This window comes from Haliotis rubra, unplaced genomic scaffold (assembly GCF_003918875.1).
Source record: "Haliotis rubra isolate DU_JTF1 unplaced genomic scaffold, ASM391887v1 Scf75, whole genome shotgun sequence".
In the NCBI taxonomy this organism is placed as follows: domain Eukaryota; kingdom Metazoa; phylum Mollusca; class Gastropoda; order Lepetellida; family Haliotidae; genus Haliotis; species Haliotis rubra.
This window is the reverse complement of record NW_025767468.1, coordinates 1539548-1565201: the sequence shown is the minus strand read 5'-3', so window position 1 is coordinate 1565201 and position 25654 is coordinate 1539548. Positions and strand designations below refer to the sequence as shown.

General features: G+C 39.3%; 1 protein-coding gene across 1 annotated transcript; it reads left to right on the top strand.

Annotated features, from left to right (window-relative positions):
* The first annotated feature begins 5312 nt into the window (after positions 1-5312).
* On the top strand, positions 5313-23325 carry LOC124260109 (very-long-chain enoyl-CoA reductase-like). Its single transcript, XM_046694355.1, has 12 exons — positions 5313-5387; positions 8939-8989; positions 10705-10756; positions 11900-11944; positions 12445-12548; positions 13352-13464; positions 15304-15409; positions 16363-16435; positions 17507-17550; positions 19684-19741; positions 20377-20511; positions 22776-23325. The coding sequence occupies exons 1-12, from the start codon at positions 5376-5378 to the stop codon at positions 22901-22903; spliced, it is 921 nt and encodes a 306-aa protein (XP_046550311.1). The 5' UTR covers positions 5313-5375; the 3' UTR covers positions 22904-23325.
* The last annotated feature ends 2329 nt before the right edge of the window (positions 23326-25654 follow it).

The following is a 25654-nucleotide window of genomic DNA, read 5'->3' as shown; positions in this document are numbered from 1 at the left end:
GACGCAAGTCTCAACCGCAGTCTCCCTGATGCTAGTCAAACGTGCTCTAGTCCGAGAGGCTACACTGGCAACATCATTCTTCATCAGCCCAAAGGCCAGCCTGGTTCCCTGGGTCTGTTGCGCCTGCGCTAACGCTCAGACTGACGGAAGTTTAGCGCAGGCGCAACAGACCCATGGAACTAGGCTGCCCAGAGGCTCCTTGTCATCAGATGCAAGGACCCGTAGGTAGTGTCCCCATCAGACCCAAAGTATCTTGTGTAGTGTCTGCTATAAGTTTTGAGGACCCCTTGGTAGTGTCCCCTATCAGATCCAAGACGTCTGGATAACGTCTGCCATCAAATGTAAGGATCCCGTGGTAGCGTCTGAGGACCTAGTCTGTCACATCTGAACCATATTATTATCCCTTCCAAATAAAGTATTCCTCGCCTCTACATATGCCTCCTCATTGGGTATCCTTTTCAGTTCAAATGCAGAAATTTGTTTCTCCCAAAATTATATATTTTCAGAGATAATCGTTCCTGAACCTAGGACTCCTTGGCAACTACGATTTATAGCTAGATGTTTCTTTGCCATGTACTGCCATCGGTATCTTGGGAACTTATTGTCATTAATTTCACCAACACCATGCATCTCTCTAACCATCATCCTTAGCCTCCTATCTCCAATGGATATCTACAGTAGCATATAACAATTATGGTTATAAACGTTGGAAGTCTATGCGTATCTTCTAGAATCATGCTGTTATTGTCCATTGATATATGTAAAATGTTATTATCCATATTTCATACTCACGTATCTAGAACAATGTCGGAGAATCTATGTAATTATATGCATTTGGTGCTACTTTAGCCTAGCGTGTTGTTACCATTAGCAGTTCATTTGCACCTGAACTGTGATGTTATTACAGCCATATTAATTGTCTCTGTACATGTACACGTCATCTACGTCTATGTTAGTCCCATCGTAGTGATGTGTTGATTTCTAGTGGTAGGTTGTAATCGTAGAATAACGTTAAACCATGATATGTTAGTACCACCAAGTTGGTATAGTATGTATTATTTGAAAGCCAAAGTTGGCATTTAATTTGCCATTTTGTTTTAATTTCATTTTTATACACTTTGATAATATATATTTGTTGTATTTGAACATAGCGTCTTACAAAAAATATTTAAACATTTTGTTTAATTAAAACTCATGTTTCATTCATTTGAACATACGCTTGTTTTGTTAGTAGGCACCTATTTTAAAAACAACATTTTATATAATTCATATGCCTAAATATTTTATTCCTTCTGTTACACATAATGTATCTGTTGTTTACTAAATACGTTATCCTTTTGCAGAATTTATGTTATTTCTTTATGCACATGATATACATTTCGGTCAACACACCTGCAATATTGCCGTTGGACATCCGGCTCGTTACTGGACACGTTTTCGGTGTATGGGCGCAATACCTATATTCTTATCCCTGAGAGGGTGAGTGAGTGCGTGAGTTTTAGTTTTACGCAATATTACGCCCCTTACGGCTTGGGACACCTGAAATGGGCTTCACACATTGTGGCCATGTTGGGAATCGAACCCGGGTCTTCGGCGTGACACGCGAACGCTTTAACCACTAGGCTACCCCACCGCACCGTATCCCTGGAGACAGCGGTAACTAACGGACACATACTCGTCACATTTATACATCAACTGATCACCTCCGTGGTGTTGTGGATATAGAACGAAATTAATGATTAGTTATCTTAAAAATAGTTTTGAAAGAATAAGAATGTAAAGTTTGTTTTCAAATCTAAAGCTATAGTTTGTTAATAACTACTTGAAAACAGGCTAAGACAAATATGAATAGGCAATCACAATTAATGCCATTTAGAATGCCATATACGACAAATATGTTTCTCTTATCTACTTATCAAGACTTGGTACCGTTGTTAAACATACTGCAGTCACCGACCACTGGAAATCATAACATACGTATGATAGAAGTGTTTCTACATTCGGAACGATTTGTGAATGTCGCTAATGCAGATTCCACAATCGAAATAACCCAAAGGACGTCAACACGTCACCTCCCTTTATCCACATCATGGGTATTCGAGACACAATTTCGTTGATAATGACTAGTGTTTCACAGAGGACTGTGCTCGGTGAGATCGTAAAGTGGTAATACATACAATGTGTATTTATACACATGTATAAGTAAATCATAATAAGAAGTACATTATAAATGTATTACTATCACGGAAAGCTTCAAGATTAGACAAGATTCGTCTTGTTTATTTCCAGTAAACTATGCGCACATATAATCTGTAAGCCCGCCTACCAACAGTATTGGTGTCGATGTTGTTACAAGTAGAACGTCACATTATTAGATAAAATATATATAACACAATCATATTACTCACTGCATTTCTCTATATCTCAGATCAACTGAGCCATCAATAGGCATAAATCAAAAGATTGACTTTGTGTTTTGTGTCTCACAACGAGAGTGTGACCCGTGAAGATTCGATTTTCAGCAACCCATACTTACTAACAAACTAACTTGTCATCGTATCCCAATTGCGTAGATCCATACTCATGCTGTTGATCACTGGATTATCTGGACCCGTGAAGATCCGGGTTAGAAATGATCTTCAGTAACCCATGCTTGTCGTAAGAGGCGACTAAAGAGATCGGGTGGTCAGGCTCGCTGACTTACTTTGGTTGTCATCGTATCCCAATTGCGTAGATCGATGGTCACGATGTTTGAACTCTGGATTTTCTGGTCCAGACTCCATTATTTACAGACCACCTCCATATAGCTGGAATATTGGTGATTGCGGTGTAAAACTAAGTTCACTCACTCATTCTTCCTCTCTAATCGAGTAAACGCTCAACTTGCGGCGGTTACAATCAAATCAAATGGAGTGGAGCAGGATACAAAAAACAAAAAAACAAAAACGAGGGTGTGAATTTGACTCCAGGATAGGACTCAACCCCAAAAGTACTAGAATTGGTAATTTACTAGAAAAATATAACACATATTACCGCAATAGCTCCAGCATACCCTTAGCATTTCGGGAAATGTCGCAGACGACAGATCACCTTGTCAATGCCTTTGATCCCAGGCCATTTCTCTATGTGCTCAGTTACTCTAGACGCCGCTATATAGCTGGAATATTGCTGAGTGCGGCGTCAAACTAAACTCACTCACTGACTACACCAGATGTGCGATTAGTTCAGACGTTTTCGTTAATTCCCGAAAGACATTACGTGTTTGTTGTTTGTTATATTGTCGTCGCATGCAGTGTTGTTGCTGCATGTCGCCCCATGCAGTGAACGTGGCCCGACAGGCTATATTACACATGGTGAGTGGTTGTCACTTGTGCTGTTGCTGTCGCCCCAGGCAGCCATGTTGTTTGTCTCCATCAATGAGTACTGTCGTCGCTTCCCTAACAATGTAATGCACTGTTTGTGTCAAATTACATACGCGATGTTGCTGTTTTGACGACAGGTTTCACATATAGGCTGAATGCAATCAATTGAAAATCAACAAAATTAGAAATTCAAACTCAAAACCATTAAACACACGCATGAACGCACTCGAAAGTCTCAAAATTAGAAACCATCCAACACACGCAGACGGCGCACGCCACCATGATGTACTAACAAATAACCACTGTCCTTGCCAACGGCTAAATGCAAGAATGAAGTTATGGCCAGAGAAAACCAATATATATTCACACCAGTATTTAATAAAACTGTCATTTGCCTATCAATAAGGTTATTCTGACATATAATGGTGCACCATTATCATTTGACGATGTCCTTAACGAGAGGCAACCAATTTAGCCTGCCATATGTATATTGTGTCTATTTATACATAGCTCTTTACTCGTATGCACACTCGCGATTGATTATTCAGTCAGTTTGGAAACATGCTAATTAAAAAATGACAACATGCCTATTTCAGTAGACAATTATTAAACATAGACATCAGGACGATGAGACGAGTTCGAGGATACCACTAGTATTGATGGGCCGTTCATAATTTATGGTAGGGGTGATAATGATTTTACCGGAGAAGCATGTACAATGTTAATGCAACCCCCCAATAAAAAATAATATTATGCAAAAGGTAAGTGAACCCCACCCTGCATGTCATGTACAAAAATGAATCAACTACCCCCATTTTGTGTACAAATTGATGCCATGTACAACCCCTTCAAAATTGATGCCCCACCCCTTTCACAGAACAAAATTTGTGACCCCTTTCTTGAAATCATCACCACCAAACACACCCCACCGCACCCAGCCTTGATTTTTTAACGGTCACTAATCCCATGAACTGTTCAAGCATTTAATAATATGTACGAACTACTCAAATACTAAACAAATCATAATACAAAATAACACCATCGTGTCGAAGCTGAAGAACAATAAGTAAATAGTTCGAGTTATCCGATGTTCGACATAACCGTAAAATGACTAAGAAAGGAATACGCAGGGACCAACCCTTTACTTCGTGACAACCGGAAGTTCGACACAGTAGTGTTCAACTGTACTTTCAAAAACGATATGTACCTTAAGTTTTCGTAAACTATGAGTGAGAAAGTATGGTTTTATGCCTTTTTGAGCAATAAACCAGCATTATGACGACGGGTGACAACAGAAACCCGGGTCTTCGGCATGTCGGCGTGACGAGCCAACCACTAGGCTACCCCACCGCCCCTCGTAAAAAGTGATCGAAAAACTTCAATTTCAAAGTCTGCTTTAACACATAAATAGTGTTATTGATATATCATAGGCGGGTCCAGAGGCGCTAAAACACCGCCACACACACACGCGCGTGCGCACGCACGCACGCACACACACACCTTTTTGTCCTGAAAGTTAAAATGACCATTGAAACTCTCAAACGGGTGAAAATGAACTGTGCACCCCCCTTTTCTCTGTATATTGTGATTTATTGCTATTTTTATGATATTATATAAGATAAAATGGAAGTTTTAATATTTCCATGCATATATTTATATGTTCAAATAAATAAACGTGTATTCGAAATTTGAAGCCACAGGAGTTCAGGGACCTCTATATAAACTTGCATTCCATCAATGATCATAAGAAGTTCCGAAAATAATTATTGTAAACCGGTCGTATGTATTGCACACCATCCGGTCTGTCATAAACATAAAAGTGAAGTATGTCCTGTAATAAAGAGTTCAACATTTCATTTTCTGCAACTTTATCGGAATTGCACAATAAATAAATGATCAATATAGAACTGACAATTAACACACGTGAGTGCTGAACGCTGAAAGCGCCATGTACTCAGGGGCAGGTAACTCTAAAACACGATCATTCGACCGGTGTGGGCTGTTACTACCAACATGGTGTACGAGGTGGGCATGTTTAGATGTGTTTTGTGCAAGTGATAGACGAAACTTAGTCCTAACAATGTGTTATATCTTCTTTGGAAAGGTTTATGTTATATTCCAAAGGATGTATGAACATTAAATGTGGTATCGTTAGTTTTTATCGAGCTTTAGCTTACTGACTCAAAGTGCAAAGTTCATTATCAGTAATACAATGTATCACAATCATACGTATGGCTTTGTTCATACGACTGACAGTGTATGTAGTACTATGAATCTTCAGTCGCTGCTCAGTGTAGATGTTTGCCAACGACGTGACGGCAACGTCTAACAGAAAACCATCTATACTTTCTCATTCTCACGCTGACCATATTCATATATGATATTTCCATAACTTCATAAAATGGTGATAGTGGGTGCCCTTACTTGAGGAGTGATCCTTGAACAGAAAACGTTTTTGTCGTTAGTATTACTTTAATTGGTAATACATAAGTCATACTATGACAGAAGATATGTTTAGTTATTATGCTGATGAGCCTGGCAACTAGGAACAGTGAGTTTATGTGAGGTGAGGTGAGGAATGATGGGTTTGGTATAACGTCATGCTTGAGAATATTTCGCTCATATGACGACGTGCACGCGTAAACACGTTTGCTGCTGCTTGTACTAGCCCAGACTTTAAGCTGGTTTTATAGTGCTAGCCCACTGAGATATCAAAATCGCAGTGAAGCATGAATACCCCAACTCAGACACATTATACTGACTCGTTTTCCGGCAGGATTGTCCTTGTTGTACCCATTAATGCAAGAAGCCAGGCAGGGACCAACAAGTACCATATTTTAACCGCTCTTTTGGTATCACTGATGGATCTGGGTGATAGATGATTAGAGGAGAAGGCCCTTCATTAGCATACAGCCAGAATGATGGGTTTGGTCCCTCAAGGAAACATCCTTAGCCTTCCTACTATAATGCTAGATATGCATATTTGTTATGAACACATTGCTGATCAGCATGGCAGCTTAGAACATCGCGACTTTCATCTACTTAGAACAAGGAGTCTATATGCATTTGATGCAAACTACCAGGGCAAAATAGTGAAAATATTGCATATAGCCAGAATCATGGATTTGGTTCCTCAATGCGACATCTCAAATACAGCAGCATATTACTGGAACTTCTAAACTATTCATTCATATATATGTGAGAACTAAACAAAGTGATTTCTTTAACATGCATGTGAAAAACAATGAACTTGACTTATCTGGTTATTTGAGTCTAAGCAGAGGTGAATGTTCTAGTCAAACTGTGAGCTTTGGAAGAATTGAGTGAGTGAGTTTGGTTTAATGCCCCTTTTAGCAATATTACAGCAATATCACGGCAGGGGAAACCGGAAAATGGGCTTCATACATTGTACCCATGTGGGGAATCGAACCCGGGTCTTCGGCGTGACGAGCAAATGCTTTAACCACTAGGCTACCCCACCGCCCCGGAAGAATTGAGCGATATAACTGAAGGGAAAGCTAACTCATATCACACTGTGCAGAGTTGTGGTTACCATTTTCATCACCGTTTTGATCCTAGGCCTGTGAATTCCTCATAATCACAGAATCATCAATGCCTCCAACCTGCATCTGTACATGACACTAGTCTGAAGATACATAATTTTAATTGAAACAAATTATTCCTATTACATTTTAAGACTTGCTTCATTTAGGGCTTTAGCATAGCAGAGGGCTGGGCAGAAGGGAAAACAATGCAGTTCAGGAACTGTAAGACAGACTACATGAGTGTTCCTCCTATATCAGTCAGGGGCGGTGGGGTAGCCTAGTGGTTAAAACATTCGCTCGTCACGTCGAAGACCTGGGTTCGATTCCCCACATGGGTACAATGTGTGAAGTCCATTTCTGGTGTCCCTCGCCGTGATATTGCTGGACTGTTGTTAAAAAGGTAGTGAAAGAAAACTCACTCACTCACTCCTATATCAATCATGTTGTTCCTGATCATATGTTAGACGGATGCAACAGAGTAGTGTTAAGTGCAAACTTGTAATCTGTTCTGATCAAATTTGTGACCCCGTGAAGGTCCAGGTTAGAATTGATCTTCACTAACCCATGCTTGTCGTAAGAGGCGACTAACGGCTTGCTGACTTGGTTGACACGTCATCGTATCCCAATTGTGTAGACCGATGTTCATGCTGTTGATCCCTGGATTGTCTGGTCCAGACTCAATTATTTACAGACCGCCGCCATATACCTTCAATATTGCTGAGTGCAGCTCAAAACTAAACTCACGCACTCACTCAAATTTGTTCAATTCATATAAATAAAGTTATTCCATTGAATTAAGTTTCTTCTTCCATGATTGATCAGCTTTAGTTTCTAGCCAAGCAACCCATCCAGAAATCTGCGCCTCATTTGCGTTTCAGTTCATTTTAAAGTGATTGTGGTTGAGCACATTGAGTGTGGCATAAAGTAAATACCAAGTCTTGTTTCCTTGCTGATGTGTATGACAGGAAAATATGATCTTTTAATAGAGTGTTAAAATATAATTAGATGCATTGTTTACATGAAGGATGCTAAGAAAGGATGAAAAATTGAAAAATCATTTTCTTTATAGATCACTCTTAGATACTTGGGTGAAAGATCAAAGGCGCCGAGAGTACTTTATCAGATGATAATATACACTTTTTGCATTACGTCACGATGTATTGGCGCCACTGCGCCATTCTAGTCTGCCCCCTTGTAATCGAACATACCCTTGGTAACCGATACCACAATGCATGTCATGCATCCCTGTGCTTTAACAATAATAGTTCAGGGCGAAAGAGTGCTTTATTACTCGCCGTGCAAGATACTGCTGTGTAATATTTTTACGGCAATATTGTAATATAGCTAGGTAATATAGCATCATAATTTTTTTATAGTGATGACAATGACACAACAATACTGATACCTCTTTCACAATGTATTACACCTTGTTTGACTCGTGCAAAGCTGAGAGTCGTCACACTGTCGGGAGTTTCTATCCAATTATGTTGGAGAGTAATAAACAGAATGCTAAACTTGCTTCCTAGACATACTATTTTTATTAAACTCGTGAAAGATTTAGTATCAAACTTGCTTTTGCTCGTTTTATACCAAATCATTAACTCGTTTAATAAAAATGGTATTACATGGAAGGTTGTTCAGTATCCTCTATTTATTACACTATACATGGTGGTAGAGTGACCTGTATTTCTTAAATAATTGATCCTTGATTGCTTTTCCAGCACAGAGTTCAATGTTGACATTTTAACCAGTTCCTAGCACTATAGATATGGTACAACTGGGACCCAGTATATGTTCTTGGCTGTCGGGTGCGGTGGGGTAGCCTCGTGGTTAAAGCTATTCGCTTATCATGTCGAAGACCCGGTTCGATTCCCCACATGGGTACAATGCGTGAAGACCATTTCTGGTGTCCCCCACCGTGATGTTGCTGGAATATTGCTATAAGCGGCGTAAAACCCAAGTCACTCACTCTTGGCTGACATGAGCTATGATTTAGATTCAAGGGTTTTCATTTTAAAATTATTATTTCAGATCCGGGTTACCGACGCTAGGTCATCAAATGTCCTAGCAACAATTGCAACGGTAAGTTGAAGTGTTATAGTTGGCCAGGCCAGGATGTGCTGGGTTCAAATCCCAACTTTTCCCAGGTTTTGATCCATAGTTTGTCAACACTATACCATTATGCCATACTAGTTGGTTGCACCTAAGTGGTAATTCTTTACAGCATCAATTACCTGTACCACTGGACCTCCTTTTTGGTCTAGTGGATAGAGGCTCTGTCCAGACAGCAGAAGATTCATGGCTCTATCCCCTTTCCACGTAATAACCAAAAATGTTAAAAAATGATACTTCTTGTTAGACTGCCAGATGCTTGGAAATAAGGGGTCATAAGACAAGGAATGGCTGGCTTGGAGTCTTTAGTATGTGTCAGAGTAAGGAATTAATGTTAAACTGTGATTGGGGTGCCTGTATATATGTTAAACTGCAAGTAGGTTTTATGTGTTAAACTGCAAGCATGGTAAATGGGGTATATATGTTAAACTGCAAGTAGGGTATATATGTTCAACTGCAAGCATGGTAAGTGGGTATATGTGTTAAACTGTAACTTGTAAGTAGGGTATATATGTTAAACTATAAGTAGGGTATATGTGTTAAAATGTAACTAGGGTATATTTGTTAAGCTGTAAATAAGGATATATTTATGTTAAACTGTAAGTGGGATATATGTGATAACTGTAATTGGGGTATATATGATAACTGTAAGTGGGGTATATGTGATAACTGTAAGTGGGGTATATATGATAACTAAGTGGGGGTATATGATAACTGTAAGTGGGGTAAGTATATAACTGTGATAACTGTAAGTGGGGTATATATGATAACTGTAAGTAAGTGGGGGATAAATACTGGTAAGTGGAGTTTATATGATAACTGTAAGTGATAAACTGAGTGGGGTAAATATGATAAATATGATAACTGTAGGGTATATATGATAACTGTAAGTGGGGTATATATGATATGATAACTAAGTGGGGTATATATGATAACTGTAAGTGGGGTGTATGTGATAACTGAAAGTTAGTGGGGTATATATGTGATAAATATGATAACTGTAATTTGGGTATATATAACTGTAAGTGGGGTAAATATGATAAGTTGGGATAAATATGATAATAAGTGATAACTGTAAGTGGGGATATATGATAACTGTAATGTGATAACTGTAAGTGGGGTATATATAATAACTGTAAGTGGGGTATATGTGATAACTGTAAGTGGGGTATATGTGATAACTGTAAGTGGGGTATATGTGATAACTGTAAGTGGGGTATATTTGATAACTGTAAGTGGGGTATATATGATAACTGTAAGTGGGGTATATATGATAACTGTAAGTGGGGTATATGTGATAACTGTGTGGGGTAAATATGACTGTAAGTGGGGTATATATGATAACTGTAAGTGGGGTATATGTGATAACTGTAAGTGGGGTATATTTGATAACTAAGTGGGTATATGTGATAACTGTAAGTGGGGTAATTATGATAACTGTAAGTGGGGTATATATGATATCTGTCTAACATGTCTACAGTTTCCTTTGTTACACAGGATCATGTTTCAAAACAGAGCTGCGAAAAGTTCCTAATGCGGATTAAGGCAACGTTAAATACCTATGTGTTTACTTTTTGAAAGAAACTCAGCATATATCATAATTATGAGTTAACTTGAGTTTAGTCTGGGTTATATTTTTACGATGTAATTATGAACATGAAACACTGTTTATGTGTATTATCCAGCTGTCTCCGACTGCCACTATTGCTGATGTGAAGAGAGCCTTTGAAAGAATCAGTAAGTACAGGTCATCAGATGATTTATAGTGTTTACCTGCAATACCTGTAATTATATTCCATTTTGTATCATAGACCAAAGTTACCACATCACAGCTGAATAGTAAAGCCATAAGTAAAATAACACCAGCAATCTGGCAAAACTGTGTACAGAAAGTAGAAAATGAAATAGAGAATCAGTACTGGAAGAAAGTGGTTTCGATGATGCCACCATTCAACCAGTCATCATAAGTGTACAATCTGAGAGTAGTGAATGTGAATCAGGAATTTCCTCAGATTCCAGACCGGACGAGTTTTGATACAACCCCTAAATGTTGACATCCTAAACTTCACGTGCTTCCCACCCTTGAGGCTGTTCCTGCAACTGTAGTTTCTTTACCCTCGTAAAACCTCACACAGAAAATCAACCAAATATAATAGTTTGTTAAGTAAAGTTTTTGTTTTGGAGACAAACATTATGAAACCCTTTTCCAGAGTTGGTCTGATGTTTTCATTACATTCTGCGTTGAAATGAATGTTTGATCATCATGATCATGAACCGATTTGGAGTTAGATTGTGATTCATCGGTATCATTTTGACCCAAACAGACTATAGCTATGTACAATGTAGATTTTGATAACCAATGATAAACTGGACAAATGAGCAGAGCTACAGATAACTTTTTTGGTCATTGAGTTATGTACTCGCTTGTGTTCATCTCAACTGGGTATCCTAATTTTCCTTTGAGTAACCAAATAAATTGTACTCACCTCACTGAAACTCAATTGGGTATTTTAGTATTTACCATTTTCCATTAATCTTAAAAATATAGTAAAGTTTAAATGTTAGTGTTTGTTAGTTATATTTGATCTGTAATATGAGATGCGATGAGAAAGACTGCAAGTTGTCAAGTTCATGTCCTGAAATAGAACCTCTCAGTATACCTCAGTTATTTTATCTGTCCACCGGTACACAGGCTAAAATTTGACATTTTTGTGTGTAGGCATGTAAGATTACATTAATTGAGTACATGTATTTACAAAAATTAAAGTGTACTTGTACACAACAGACATAATAGGAATTGAGTTTTGGCATTGCAGTATGTCATCCTGTTTGAGTATTTATTACATCATGAGAACAACAGAACTGTTTTTTCTTTAACAGGATCAAAGTATTACCCTGACCGGCAGTCATTTCGTACTGAACCAAGTGAGTAGAGTGTTACCATGGTTGATAAAACAATCAAGACTTGATCTCTTGAAGAATGTGTAGAATCTTTGTTCACAGGTCTTGCATATATTGCTGTGCGATATGAAAGTGTTGGAAATGAATGCATGTAAATGTTACTTTCATTTCTTGTTTTAATGGCTATCATATTTTTATTGTAAAATGAAAATTATGTTTGCTTTAGTGAGTAAACATGGTATGGCTATAAGTGTAACACCCGTGGAGATCCAGGTTAGTATTGGTCTTCAGTATCCATGCTTGTCGTAAGAGGCGACTAACGGGATCGGGTGGTCAGGCTTGCTGACTTGGTTGACACATGTCATCGTATCCCAATTGTGTAGATCTATGCTCAAGCTGTTGATCACTGGATTGTCTGGTCTACACTCGATTATTTACAGACCGCCGCCATATAGCTGGAATATTGCTGAGTGCGGTGTAAAACAACAAACAAACAAACCTAAGTGGAACTGTTTTCATTCCAGGGGGCAAATCATTAAAAGATGACCAAACTCTGGAGAGTCTTGGCATGAGAAGTGGTGGAGAATTATTCTTCAAAGATTTAGGGCCTCAAGTCGGCTGGACAACAGTAAGTGAATGAGAAAACATTTTATTTCATTGTGTGAGGTCGCCAGTTTCACAGATATTAGAGGAAACGAAAACATTTTATTTCATTGTGTGAGGTTGCCAGTTTCACAGATATTAGGAAACTTGTTTTCGAGACACTGGTGGTGTCTTTCTGTTGATTGATGTTCCTTTGACCCAGGGGTGAACAGAATGTCTTTGTTTGTTTGGTCTTTGTATCTAGAAAACATTGTACCCCATTTTGTTGAATGGAGATCATTATATTTTTTCAAATCCAAGTCCTTAAGACTAGCCACTTAACAATAGTCTCAGTGATCTTTGGTGTGTAGAGGTGTTGGGGAAAAATAGGTTTCTAATGCCTCAAATTTGAGGTGAGAGGGACAGTTGGATAGCCTGTGGTTTAATCTTTAGCTCGTCACGCCGAATTCAATTCCTAACATGGGTACAATGTGTGATGCCCATTTCTGGTGTCCCCTGCCGTGATATTGCTGGAATATTGCTGGAATATTGCTTAAAGTGGCGTAAAACTAAACTCACTCACTTAAGGGGAGAACTTTTTTAAATGGGAATTCTTCAGTCTCGGGGTTGCTTCTTGTGGCCATGCAATGCTTGGTTGGACAATGAGGATACAGTGAACAGAATCGGTTTGACACGTTTTGTGACCTTCCTGATTCTGTGTTGACAGATCCTGCCATTGCTCAAGCCAACTCCTGGTTTATATTGATTGGGTAACAGTGCCGTTAAACAGGTGATATATTGCTCTCTGAAGTTGAAATCGATATTCACTCATGTCTATATTTTATCCAGGTATTTTTGACTGAGTATGCTGGTCCTCTAGCTATCTACCTCGGGTTCTACACACGACCTGCCATCATCTATGGAGTTGAGGCAGCGCTACAACCAAAGCCATTTGTTGTGGAGTAAGTGCAGTTGTGAAGCAGCACGCTTTATGCTTATATCTGTGGTGGGGTCATCCTCGATAATCTCCAGGGTATGTGTTACAATCACTCTCCACTATACCCTGGATGTATCCACGGCTTGGCCCGATAATTATAGTACCTCCCTTTGCTGCCTCCGCATTCTCACAGTAGCCAATCAGCTAAGCCGCCGTTACAACCGAGCTTGCCAGTGTCAACAAAGATAGCTGTTGCAGTCGCGAAGGTTTGTTCGCAGTACTACTCAGATTTTGGGAGAAATGATATGGACAAATTGACAGATCTGAAACTTTCAAAAATATATAAAAGAACTCCTTCCACATCTTTCAGAGTACCTCTGCATCAATTGTTTAAACGGTTAGATAATTAAAGAAGCAAAAGTGAGTTGTGATTGGTTTGCTCAACTTCCCAGCGTAGACACCTGATTAGATAAAAAGCCAGCCAAGGGAGGTAATAAAATCATCAGGCCAAGCCGTGGATGCATCCAGGGTATAGTGGAGAGTGATCATATAACGTATACCCTGGAGATTATCGAGGATGTGGTGGGGTAGGCAGGCGGTTAAAGTATTTGCTCGTCACTCCAAGACCCAAGTTCGAGTCCCCAAATTGGTGTAATGCATGAAGCTGGTGTCCCCAACTGTGATATTGCTGGAATATTGCTAAAAGCGGTGTAAAACCATACTCACTCTCATTACCTGTGGACAGAAAAAGCAGTTATTACCATTTGTCTTACCTAACACATAAATGTCGCTTTCTGAGCTGATCAATGTATCCCGTTTACGAGCGAGTAACATTTTCTATGTTACCTGCTGGGAATGCCGAACAGTGGGAAATTATTTGGTTCATTGTGTTAGTAGTGTTTTGGCTGTTGTTGGTATTAGCTAATTGCCTAACTCTGGTACTTCTTATTATGATCCGATACACATGCATCAAACAGTTCAAACTTAACATTGAGGTTATCGGTAAGATAAATACGTTGTTCACTGGTCCCTCGGGTTGTTGTACCCTCTATGTTTGTTTATGTTCCTTGGGTTCCCTGGGGAACATAAACATAAATAGAGGGTACATCAACCCATGTCCCCTGAGGGACCAGTGAACAGCTTATTATGTGTTTTGTAGCTAGGGAAACATTATCTGAACAAATGTTATGTTCTATGTATTATACTCTCAACAAGTTAAAGAACACCATTGGCGAAGGGTTGTGTGTTGCCATGCCCACAAGCCATGAGATAGTCAAACTTAAATTTGGATGTTCTTTAAACTATTTTTTGAGTGGTATATTTTGCTTCTTAGTATTGTCTGAAACACATGAATATGTTGAACAGAAAGGATGAATGTTTGATGTGGTGTTTTTGATACAAGGGCACTCCAGCCCTTGGCTAAAATCAGATTTTGAAAGAATGACAAAGTGAAGTAACGAAGTAACGTTTTACCTCACTCGTACACAGGGGCAGTGAGGCAGGCTTATGGTTAATGCGTTCGCTCGTCATCACCCCCGAAACCTGGGTTCATTTTCCCACATGGGTACAATTTGTGAAGCCCATTTCTGTTGTCCTCTGCCATGATATTGCTGGGATATTTCTAAAACGGCTTAAAAAAACCTACTCACTCACTCATTCACAGGGAGTTAGATATTGTAAAGTTATTTGGGAGATTCGGTGTGCACACAATTACAGTAGAATCTGTCTATTACGGACAGGCCTGGGACCGACTCATTTGTCCGGATTGTAAAGCAGTCCGGATTAGACAACTTTTGTCTGTTACCGTAGACACTGCCACGATGAGTTACCGTATATTACCGTAGATAAACCGATGTCTTTACAGTATAGCTGCAGCTTGTTGGACATTCCACTATGCCAAGCGGCTCTTCGAGACAGTCTTCGTACACAGGTTCTCTCACGCCACCATGCCCATCTTCAACATCATCAAGGTGAGTCATGTATCCCTTCAGCTCTCACAGATATGGACCCCAAATTTTGACAGCAAAGTCAGTGTTTTAGGCATCAGGTTCGAGAATGAACCACAAAATACCAGACCCGTGAAGATCCGGGTTAGAATTGGTCTTCAGCAACTCATGCTTGTGGTAAGAGGCGTGACTTGGTTGACACATGTCATGTATTCCAATTGCGTAGATCGATGCTTATGATGTTGATCACTGGATTGTCTGGTAGAGACTCGATTATTTACAGACCGCCGCCATATACCTGGAATATTGCTGAGTGCCTTTAAACAACAAACAAACAGACAAACACAAAATACCACTTGGCAGAGATCACTAAACAGGGCCAGAGGTGTAATGTTCCTGGCTCTCCTTCTTTAGACAGAGGGGTAGCCTAGTGGTTAAAGCGTTCACTCCTCACGTCGAAGGCCCGGGTTCGATTCCCCACATGGGTACAATTTGTGAAGCCCATTTCTGGTGTCCCCTGCCGTGATATTGCTGGAATATGGTTAAAAAGGGTGTAAAACCATACTCAGTCAGTCAGTCTTTAGACAGACACACACATACTTGTTAAGCTGAAATGTTTTATCACATTAATGGACAAAACATAGGTAGTAGTTGCTGAACTGTTGTGTATCAGAAAGGTAAACATTTATTGGATGTTTATGTTTTTCATTTATGATGACTGAGTGTCACAAGGTTGATTCCTTGTAAAGATCAAGGAATCACAATCACATAATGTGATTCTTGAAATAAAACATGTAAGAGAGTTTTGTTATTTTTCATTTTCGGAAGTTGTAAACAATAGCACTCTATTACTAAATTCTGCTAAATTTGCTTATGTGCAAGAGTTGTTCGAAAAACCAAGAAATTATTATTTCGAAATTCAGTTATTTGCTCTTTGAATGAACTTGTATTCATGAGTTTTGTAATATGCCTTTCAGAATTCCATGTACTACTGGGGCTTTGCAGCGTTTGTTGCCTACTTCGTGAACCATCCCCTGTACACACCTCCAGGTGGGTGATTAAACTAGAGACTGGTTGAACCATAAGGCACTAAATTTGTCAAACATCTTGCATCAGCATTGTTGCCATTTTATGCTCGAAAAAGATTAATATGTTTAACTTTCTTATTGTGAAGCAATGAATACATGGTTGCTGTAATCATTATAATAAGCGCCCTGCTCTATTATGCCTTCCTTGACCGACGTCTGGACCAATCTGTGAGATGGCATTATATACTCTTAAAAAATGTAGTGGAACTTCATTTTTAATTTATGATTGAAACAACTGGGAGATATTTCAGAGTCAATCAGTGTTGATATGCTAGTAATGAATGTTTTGAGAGTGCATCACCACTTGCACTTCCTTATGACCGTAGTTGTTTGTATAGTAATCGCTCTTGAAAGATGATTGGTGTGTGACATGAAATTAGCATGTGTACGATTTTCATTTTCAAACAATAAATGGCTAGAAACAAACACAAACAACTGTGTGATGCAAGATGATTGTCAAAATTAATGGTCTACAGTGATTTATCGAACTTCTTGAAAACCATCAAAATCAAGAATGACACCCCATGCACGTGTATGGGGCTACTGCGTTGTGCACGTGCATCCCATGCGTTGTGTTTAGGGGTGGTGATAAAGAGAAATGGTGGTGCGTTCATAAGATGTCTGTCTTTGAAAAGTTTGTTAAGGCTTATACTTCCTATCCAAATTGAAAGTTCAGGTTCCCCTACATTTTTTAAAAGGATAGTATGCCTTGTAGAAGTGCACACCAAATCAATATTAGGAAAAAGATTTAGCTTCGTCAGTGTTTGAGACCGCCGTGATGTTGCTGGAATATTGCTAAAAGCGGCGTAAAACCAAACTCAGTCAGTCTGTGTTTGAGACTTGCTTCTCAAATATGTCATGCATCAGTAATAAGAGATTATTAATACTAGTCAAAAAAAGTTGAATAAAACCCAGGTCCTTCATTTCATTGTAGTTAATCTGTCATGGCTTAACTAATATAATATGTAGAACTGGGTGTTCTTTAATTTCATTGAGTAGTATGTTTTTGACCACTGTTCTGTATATTTCTCAGCATATGGAGACCTGCAGATCTATGGTGGACTCGCAGCTTTTGTTGTAAGTAGTTTTATACTGAAAGATCCATGACTAAACACTTCTACCAAGTTCTAGTGCACCACTTTATCCAACTCTTTTATACCATACTGTCTGCTTAATAAGCTATGGATGTCCTATTTTCAACTTCTGTGCATTTATTCCTATAAGACTGATACTGTTTGACATATTTGGGTAAAAATTCAACATATACTACAGGAGTAGTTCACGCCAAGGACCCGGACCCCTGATTCTCTGGTTCATATAACTATAGTTAATCTGTAAAGTCACTCAGTTGTCTTTAACTTCTTTGGGCTAGTATACATTGAATTATAAGCATCATTAAATGTGTCATATTGGGTTTCCTCATTTAGTGATATCATGTATCATATTGTAGCTATGGGGCATGGTGGGCGAGCTGGCTGAGGTGCCAGGCTAGTGATCCAGCGAGCTTGAGGTGTCGGCATCAAGCCCACCTGTGACCGGGTGTAAACACCTTGTAGTCAACTTTGTTTGCAGACTCTTTCAGTGTTGTCACAACCCTAGTGTACAGTACACAACCCTGTTCACTTAAAAGAACCCACGAATCAGTTAGTATATGACCAGATGGTGGCCATATGAATACGTGCAAACACCTAGTTGCGGGTACAGCAACGTGCAGTAAACTTGGACAAAATACTGTGACTATGTGTCCCAGTCAACCCAGCTGTGAATCGGTACCTTGTAAGGATGAGAAAGCTGCAATAACTCGGTGCGCCTAGTGGTTGCCAGAGTCGTATTATGCTCCCAGGGAGTTGAGATTGATATAATGATGTGCCGTTGAGATTGACATCCAATGATCGAGGGAAAAATACCAGTGCCTTGAGCATGTACTTGTGCGTGGATATGTGCTAGAGGGCTATATAAATATCCTCCCCAATGATATATGGAATATTGCTAAAAAGGTAAAAACCAAACTCACTACATGTATTAGCTAGAATCATTTGAAGCAGAAAGTGAGGAAAAGAGGCAGGTTCAGGGTTGTAGGGAGTAGTGGTGTTCCGATTAATTGAAATAATCGAAGATTGGTGCAGTGACCAAACGACCAAGCAATCGATCACATTTTCTCATAATCGAACATAAACGATTTTGGAACTACTGTTTTAGTCTTTGAAATACTTGACAATGGAACATATCGTAGAAGTTGTCAGGGCCTGAAAACTGGTTTAATTCTTAGAAAACTCACTTCACTAACTGAAAAGCCATGACTGAATATATTTTTTGAAGACTCCGGGAAGTTTATGTTCATGATATTTTAGTCATCACTTTAAAGTAGCAAGTTGCATCATGTTATACATATCTGCAATAACGACCTGGATAGGAAAATCTGAAAAATGACGCTAACCAATTTTTTTCGATGATTGTTTGTTGGTAATGAAGCAATCATCAATTGTGATATTTCAACCAATTCCCAACACTAGTAGGGAGGCTATGCCCTTTGTCCAAACTGAACATGCCATGTATACATTTATGTCGGTCAGTGTTGATACCTATTATTTGAAACAAAAATGTTTTGTACAACAATAATGTTAAACATTTTAACTAAATGATTCTAGAACATCACTTCAGAATACCCGTGAGGATCCAGGTTGGAATTGATCTTCAGTAACCCATGCAACAAACATAACGGGAATGGTTGACACCAAATCCCAGGCTTCAAAAGATGTTCATTCAAACATGCTGTTGATCACTATTTACAGATGTATTGCTGAGTGTGGAGTTAAACAACAAACATCCAAGCAACCAAACTTCAGAAGGCTTCAAAACATTGCATGTGACATTCACAGTTTCATCATTGTTTCTTCACGTCTTCATCTGTTAGAGCCTTCATGTTATTGGCCATCATTGTAAACTGATTGCTCTGTTTCTTCAAACTAATCAACTCACATACTTTAAGGTCTATTTTGGTACACCTTGAACAAAAGTGGGTTAAATCCTGGCTGAAGCACTGTTTTTATTATTCCGATCTCCAATACAATTAATGTATCAGCAGGCAAAAATGTCAATTCTGTTATGCTGAACAATAAAATATGATACCTAACAATTTCCGGGTGTTATTTAGTAGTACCTTAGCTGCACGTTTTGAATGGTTCACAGTTGACATGTTTGATATTTCAGTTTGCTGAGCTGGGCAACCTGTCAATCCACCTGGCCCTCAGGAACCTCCGCCCTGCAGGTTAGTGTTTGGGTCATGGTAGCTTACCTCCCTTAGCTGTGCCAGGATCAGCTGAGCATAAGTTTCAACTCTCACATTCACACTGATACAAACCTGATTACACTGCACAACATCTGTTTGAGACCCTCTTTGACTAAAGATGACTGGATTTTAAGCAGATGTTGAGGAGCATGTATGTTTGATCACTACCGTGTTTGTGTGTGTTAAATATCTACAACCTGCATTAATATCGACTTTCCTTTCACAGGAAGCTAACATGCCATGATGTTAATTAAATACTGTTCAATGTAACACACTCACTCATTATTCTATAAAGGACGTCCTGTTGCTCAGACATTTTGTCCTGAAAGTTAAAAATGGTGTCCATTTGTGTATCCAATCAAAATATCGTGTTGTTTTCTTCTAAGGACCTACCATGTTTTGCGAAAATAATGTGAACTCACAAGTCAAATGCCTGAAAAAAATTGATAGCTCTTCAGATTCCTGGGGTCCAAGCCACAAGATGTTCATAGCAATATGAAACTTGTAAACCTATAATGAAGTATATATTTATGATAGCTCGTAAAGCTGTTAACACTTTGTGGATCGGGACTCTGGATCTCTATTAAATGTTTGATTGTGCATTCTTATTCCAGGGTCCAAAGTGAGAAAGATTCCGTATCCATCAGCCAACCCATTTACGTGGTTGTTTGGGGTTGTGTCTTGTCCCAATTACACGTATGAGACGTTGGCCTGGGTCGGCTTTACTGTCATGACCCAGTGTCTGCCAGGTAGGTTATACACTCAGTCACATGGCATGTGTTTCATCTCATGATGTAGCTTTTCTCCTCATGACATAGCGTTTCTCCTCATGACATAGCATGTCGTCTCATGACATGGTGTCATAGCATTTCTCATGACATAGCACTTCTCCCCATGACATAGTGTCATAGCATTTCTCCTCATGACATAGCATTTCGCCTCATGACATAGTTTTCTCCTCATGACGTAGTGCTTCTCCTTATGACATAGTGCCATAGCATTTCTCCTCATGACATAGCATTTCTCCTCATGACATAGTGTCATAGCGTTCTCCTCATGACATAGCATTTCTCCTCATGACATAGTGTTTCTCCTTATGATATGGTGTCATAGCATTTCTCCTCATGACATAGCATTTCTCCTCATGACAGTGTCATAGCGTTCTCCTCATGACAGCATTTCTCCTCATGACATAGCATTTCTCCTCATGCATAGTGTTTCTACTTATGACATAGAGTTTCTCCTCATGACATAGTGTCATAGTTGCTGTTCTTATGCCATATCGTTTCACCTCATGACATAGTGTTTCTCTTCTTTGTGACAGTTTTTCTCCTCATGACATAGCTTTTCTCTCTCATGACATAGTGTCAAAGCATTTCTCCTTATGCCATAGCATTCTCCTCATGACATAGTGTTTCTCCTCATGACAGTGTTTCTCCTCATGACATAGTGTTTCTCCTCATGACATAGAATTTCTCCTCATGACAGTGTTTCTCATGACATAGTGTTTCTCCTCATGACATAGTATTTCTCCTTATGACTTAGTGTCATAGTGTTTCTCCTCATGACAGTGTTTCTCCTCATGACAGTGTTTCTCCTCATGACATAGCTTTTCCTCTCATGACATAGTGTCAGCATTTCTCCTATGCCATAGCATTCTCCTTATGACTTAGTGTCATAGTGTTTCTCCTCATGACAGTGTTTCTCCTCATGACATAGCGTTTCTCCTTATGCCATAGCATTTCTCCTCATGACAGTGTTTCTCCTCATGACATAGTGTTTCTCCTCATGACATAGAATTTCTCCTCATGACAGTGTTTCTCCTTATGACTTAGTGTCAAAGCGTTTCTCCTCATGACATAGCACTTCTCCCCATGACATAGTGTCATAGCGTTTCTCCTAATGACATAGCATTTCTCCTCATGACAGTGTTTCTCCTCATGACATAGTGTTTCTCCTCATGACATAGAATTTCTCCTCATGACAGTGTTTCTCCTTATGACTTAGTGTCAAAGCGTTTCTCCTCATGACATAGCACTTCTCCCCATGACATAGTGTCATAGCGTTTCTCCTAATGACATAGCATTTCTCCTGATGACATAGTGTTTCTCCTCATGACAGAATTTCTCCTCATGACATAGCATTTCTCCTCATAACATATTGTTTCTCCTTTAAACATAGTGTCATAGCATTTCTCCTCATGACATAGCATTTCTCCTCATGACATAGCGTTTTTCCTCATGACAGTGTTTCTCCTCATTACATAGTGTTCTCCTCATGACATATCATTTCTCCTCATAACATAGTTTTTCTCCTCATGAGTGTCATACTGTTTCTCCTTCTGCCATAGCGTTTCTCCTCATGACATAGCGTTTCTCCTTATGACATAGAATTTCTCATGTCATAGTGTTTCTCCTCATGACATAGCATTTCTCCTCATAACATAGTGTTTCTCCTTATGACGTAGTGTCATAGTGGATCTCCTTATGTGTTAGCGTTTCCCCTCATGAGATAGCATTTCTCCTTATGACATAGTGTTTCTCCTTATGACATAGAATTTCTCGTGTCATAGCATTTCCCTTCATGACATAGTGTTTCTCCTTATGGCATAGAGTTTCTCCTCATGACATAGTGTTTCTCCTTATGACATAGTGTTTCTCCTCATGCCATAGCATTTCTCCTCATGACATAGTGTTTCTCCTTATGACATAGAATTTCTCATGACATAGGGTTTCTCCTCATGACATAGCGTTTCTCCTTATGACATAGAATTTCTCATGACATAGTGTTCCTCCTCATGACATAGCATTTTCCTCATAACATAGTGTTCCTCGTCATGACAAAAACAACTGATCAATCAAGCAGCTTGCCAGTTAATGTGAAGCATAAATATGTGATCAGTGAAGCTTACCAAAGATAATTACTAAAGATAGTGTCACCAACACCCATGCTGGTAGGTGATATTCCTGTACAACAGCATGTACAATACTACAGGAATATTTTGTAATTTCAGCGGGTCTTTTCACCCTTGCCGGCTTCTACCAAATGACTGTGTGGGCATTTGGCAAACATCGAAACTACCGTAAGGATTTCAAGGACTATCCACGAGGCAGAAAACCCATTCTCCCCTTCCTTCTGTAGATCAACGGCTCAACTTTCATAGCACATTTATCACAAGCATATCTCATCACAAACAAAGGAACAAGGATAGGTATATGTCAGTCCTATCAGGATATTGGTGCAGACTTTTCTGTGCAATGGATATCCTTGAGCCCACTTGTACTGAGTTGCAAAACTATAATATTCCTCTGTAGGACAGTTATCATGATATTTGATTATGTTAGATATACATCTTCACTAAAAGAATGTAGTGTCGAATTATTATGTCTTGAGAGTGGGATGTTAGAACAACATCTCTTTGTTTATATCGATCATATGATGTGGCAAGATTTCTAGATGAAATCTCGCCCTGTCCATGTTGGTTTCGTTTTAGACGTGTCATAATCCTGACTTCATTTTTACTTTGTATATTTTGTGTTGTGAAATAAAGTCTTTCTGTCTTTGGCACAAGTTATACCCTTGTCTTTTGAGTGCTATGACGCCTATAATATAGGTAAAATGTAGTTATAACCTTTGACTCTGTGGTGAAAAGGTCCCTAGCAACCTGTGCTCATAATATCAGTCACTAGTTTGTCAGATCCAGACTTAATTATTTACAGACTGCTGTGTAATTACTGGAATATTATTAACTGCTGTGTGATCCACCCCAAAAGATGTTAAAATAGTACTTGTTGGTCCCTGCCTGGCGCTCAGCATTAATGGGTAAAACAAGGACTGGTCAGCTCGGAGTCAGTATAATGTGTCTGAGTGAGGTATTCATGCTAGACTGCGGCATTGTATCTCAGTGAGCTAGCATTATAAAACCAGCTTAAGTCTGGGCTAGTACAAGCAGCCACACATACACATACACACGCATGCACGTCGTCATATGAGCGAAATATTCTTAAGTACGACTTAAACCCCATTTCACCCACCTCACCTTAACTGCTGTGTTAAACAACAAAGATACCTTATCAACTACTAGATGTATTGAAATTGGTATGCACTTTAAATGAAACACCGAGAACAAGTAGTGTTGGTTTAAGTTTACGTTTTCATCACGCATAGCACATGCATTTGTTTCACTGTTCCATCTATTTGCGCCACCCCTTGTAATACAAACCAATAATAGCGATTTTAATTTATGATCGCTTTGTTAAACAACTTTTATCCTAAGTTGAATCAAATTCTGAGATTTAAATGTGCATTCGCAAGGTAAAACTATGAGGATTCGCAATCTTAATTTCACTTAACTTGATTTACTTTTTTGTTTAAAGTGAAATTCATTGGTACCTTTTCACTGCAAACAGACTATAGTTTGTGTGTACAAAATTGATGACCTCCCTAGCTCACCAGAACAAAATGGGTGACCCCTTAAAATCATCATCACCCCTCGCCATAAATTATGAACGGTCCCTTATAAAAGACAACTTTATGCCAAACACACTACCATAGTTCATTCCATAGTTTATCATGTCTGTGCATTTGAATGCCCATCTTCAAAGCCCGAGTGATCCGCCATATGACCGCCAATTCCAACATGCCGATTCCCATACAAGCTGGCCATACAAGCCTGGTACAGTGGCTGTCGTTAAATTTGAATAATATCAACATTTTTTGGCACTCATTTTTTATTTTGAGGCTGTTTCAGCAATGTTAAAACAAACTCATGTAAGAGAAATGCATTTTCAGTGAGTGAGTATGGCTTTACGCCGGTTTTAGCAATATTCCAGCAGTATCACGGCAGGGGACACCAGAAATGGGCTTCACACATTGTACCTATGTAGGGAATCGAACCCAGGTCTTTGGCGTCATGACGATCGAACGGTTTAACCACAAGGCTACCCCACCACCCCAAAATGCATTGTAGCATGACATTTGGAAAAGTGATACAGAAAGTGTAATAATTATGTACCTGGAACACAATCAGGGCCCATAACTGGGTTACATTCACTGCGGTTTGATATAAATGTATTGGAATAGATATTATTGGGGCTTGTCAACACCTGTCTGGCTACATGTGGATTTGAAACATTAAGTGTTACACTTTATATATACTGAACATCATTGAAAATGCACCACTTCAGATTATTAAAAGCATGTGTAAGGAATTGATATTTTTTGAGTGGATAATAACAGATGGATGACTGACAAAATCAACAACACAGAAAAGCGGTCATCCATTGAAATGTTCCACAGTCAGAAAGGATCAAACACACGTGGGGTCAAAATCGAAAAGTCAATATCGCGTGTGACCGCCATTTGCATTGACACATGCAGTTCAACGTCTCCTCATTGAGTCAATAAGCGTCCTGAATAGAGTTCCCGGATGTTTCGTGATCTGTTGTCGCCACAAAGACTTTGACCAATTTCGCCCCACAAGTGCTCCATGGGGATACATCTGGCGACTGTGCTGGCCAATGAATAACCTGGATGTGTTGCTGGGGCCAGATACTGCATGGAAAGTCTTGTTGTGTGTGCCCGTGCATTGTCCTGTTGAAAAGTATGGACATCTTGGTGGTGATTGAAGACAGATACGATGTGATTCTGAAGAATCTGCTCACAGTCATAAAGGAGGGGCGGTGGGTAGCCTAGTGGTTAAAGCGCTTGGCTCGTCATCTGGCCAAGACCCGGTTCGATTCCCCACATGGGCACAATGTGTTAAGCCCATTTCTGGTGTCCCCAATCGTGATATTGCTGGAATATTGCTAAAAGCGGCGTAAAACTAAACTCAGTCAGTCAGGCACAGTCATAAAGGGCATTAACTCTCCCTTGACAGACATGAAGGCAGTC

Excerpts from the sequence above, each read along its gene's own strand:
- LOC124260109 (XM_046694355.1), top strand. Across the intron at positions 17,551-19,683 it reads GTGGACTCGCAGCTTTTGTT|TTTGCTGAGCTGGGCAACCT; the intron begins GTAAGTAGTTTT and ends TTGATATTTCAG. Across the intron at positions 19,742-20,376 it reads CAGGAACCTCCGCCCTGCAG|GGTCCAAAGTGAGAAAGATT; the intron begins GTTAGTGTTTGG and ends TTCTTATTCCAG.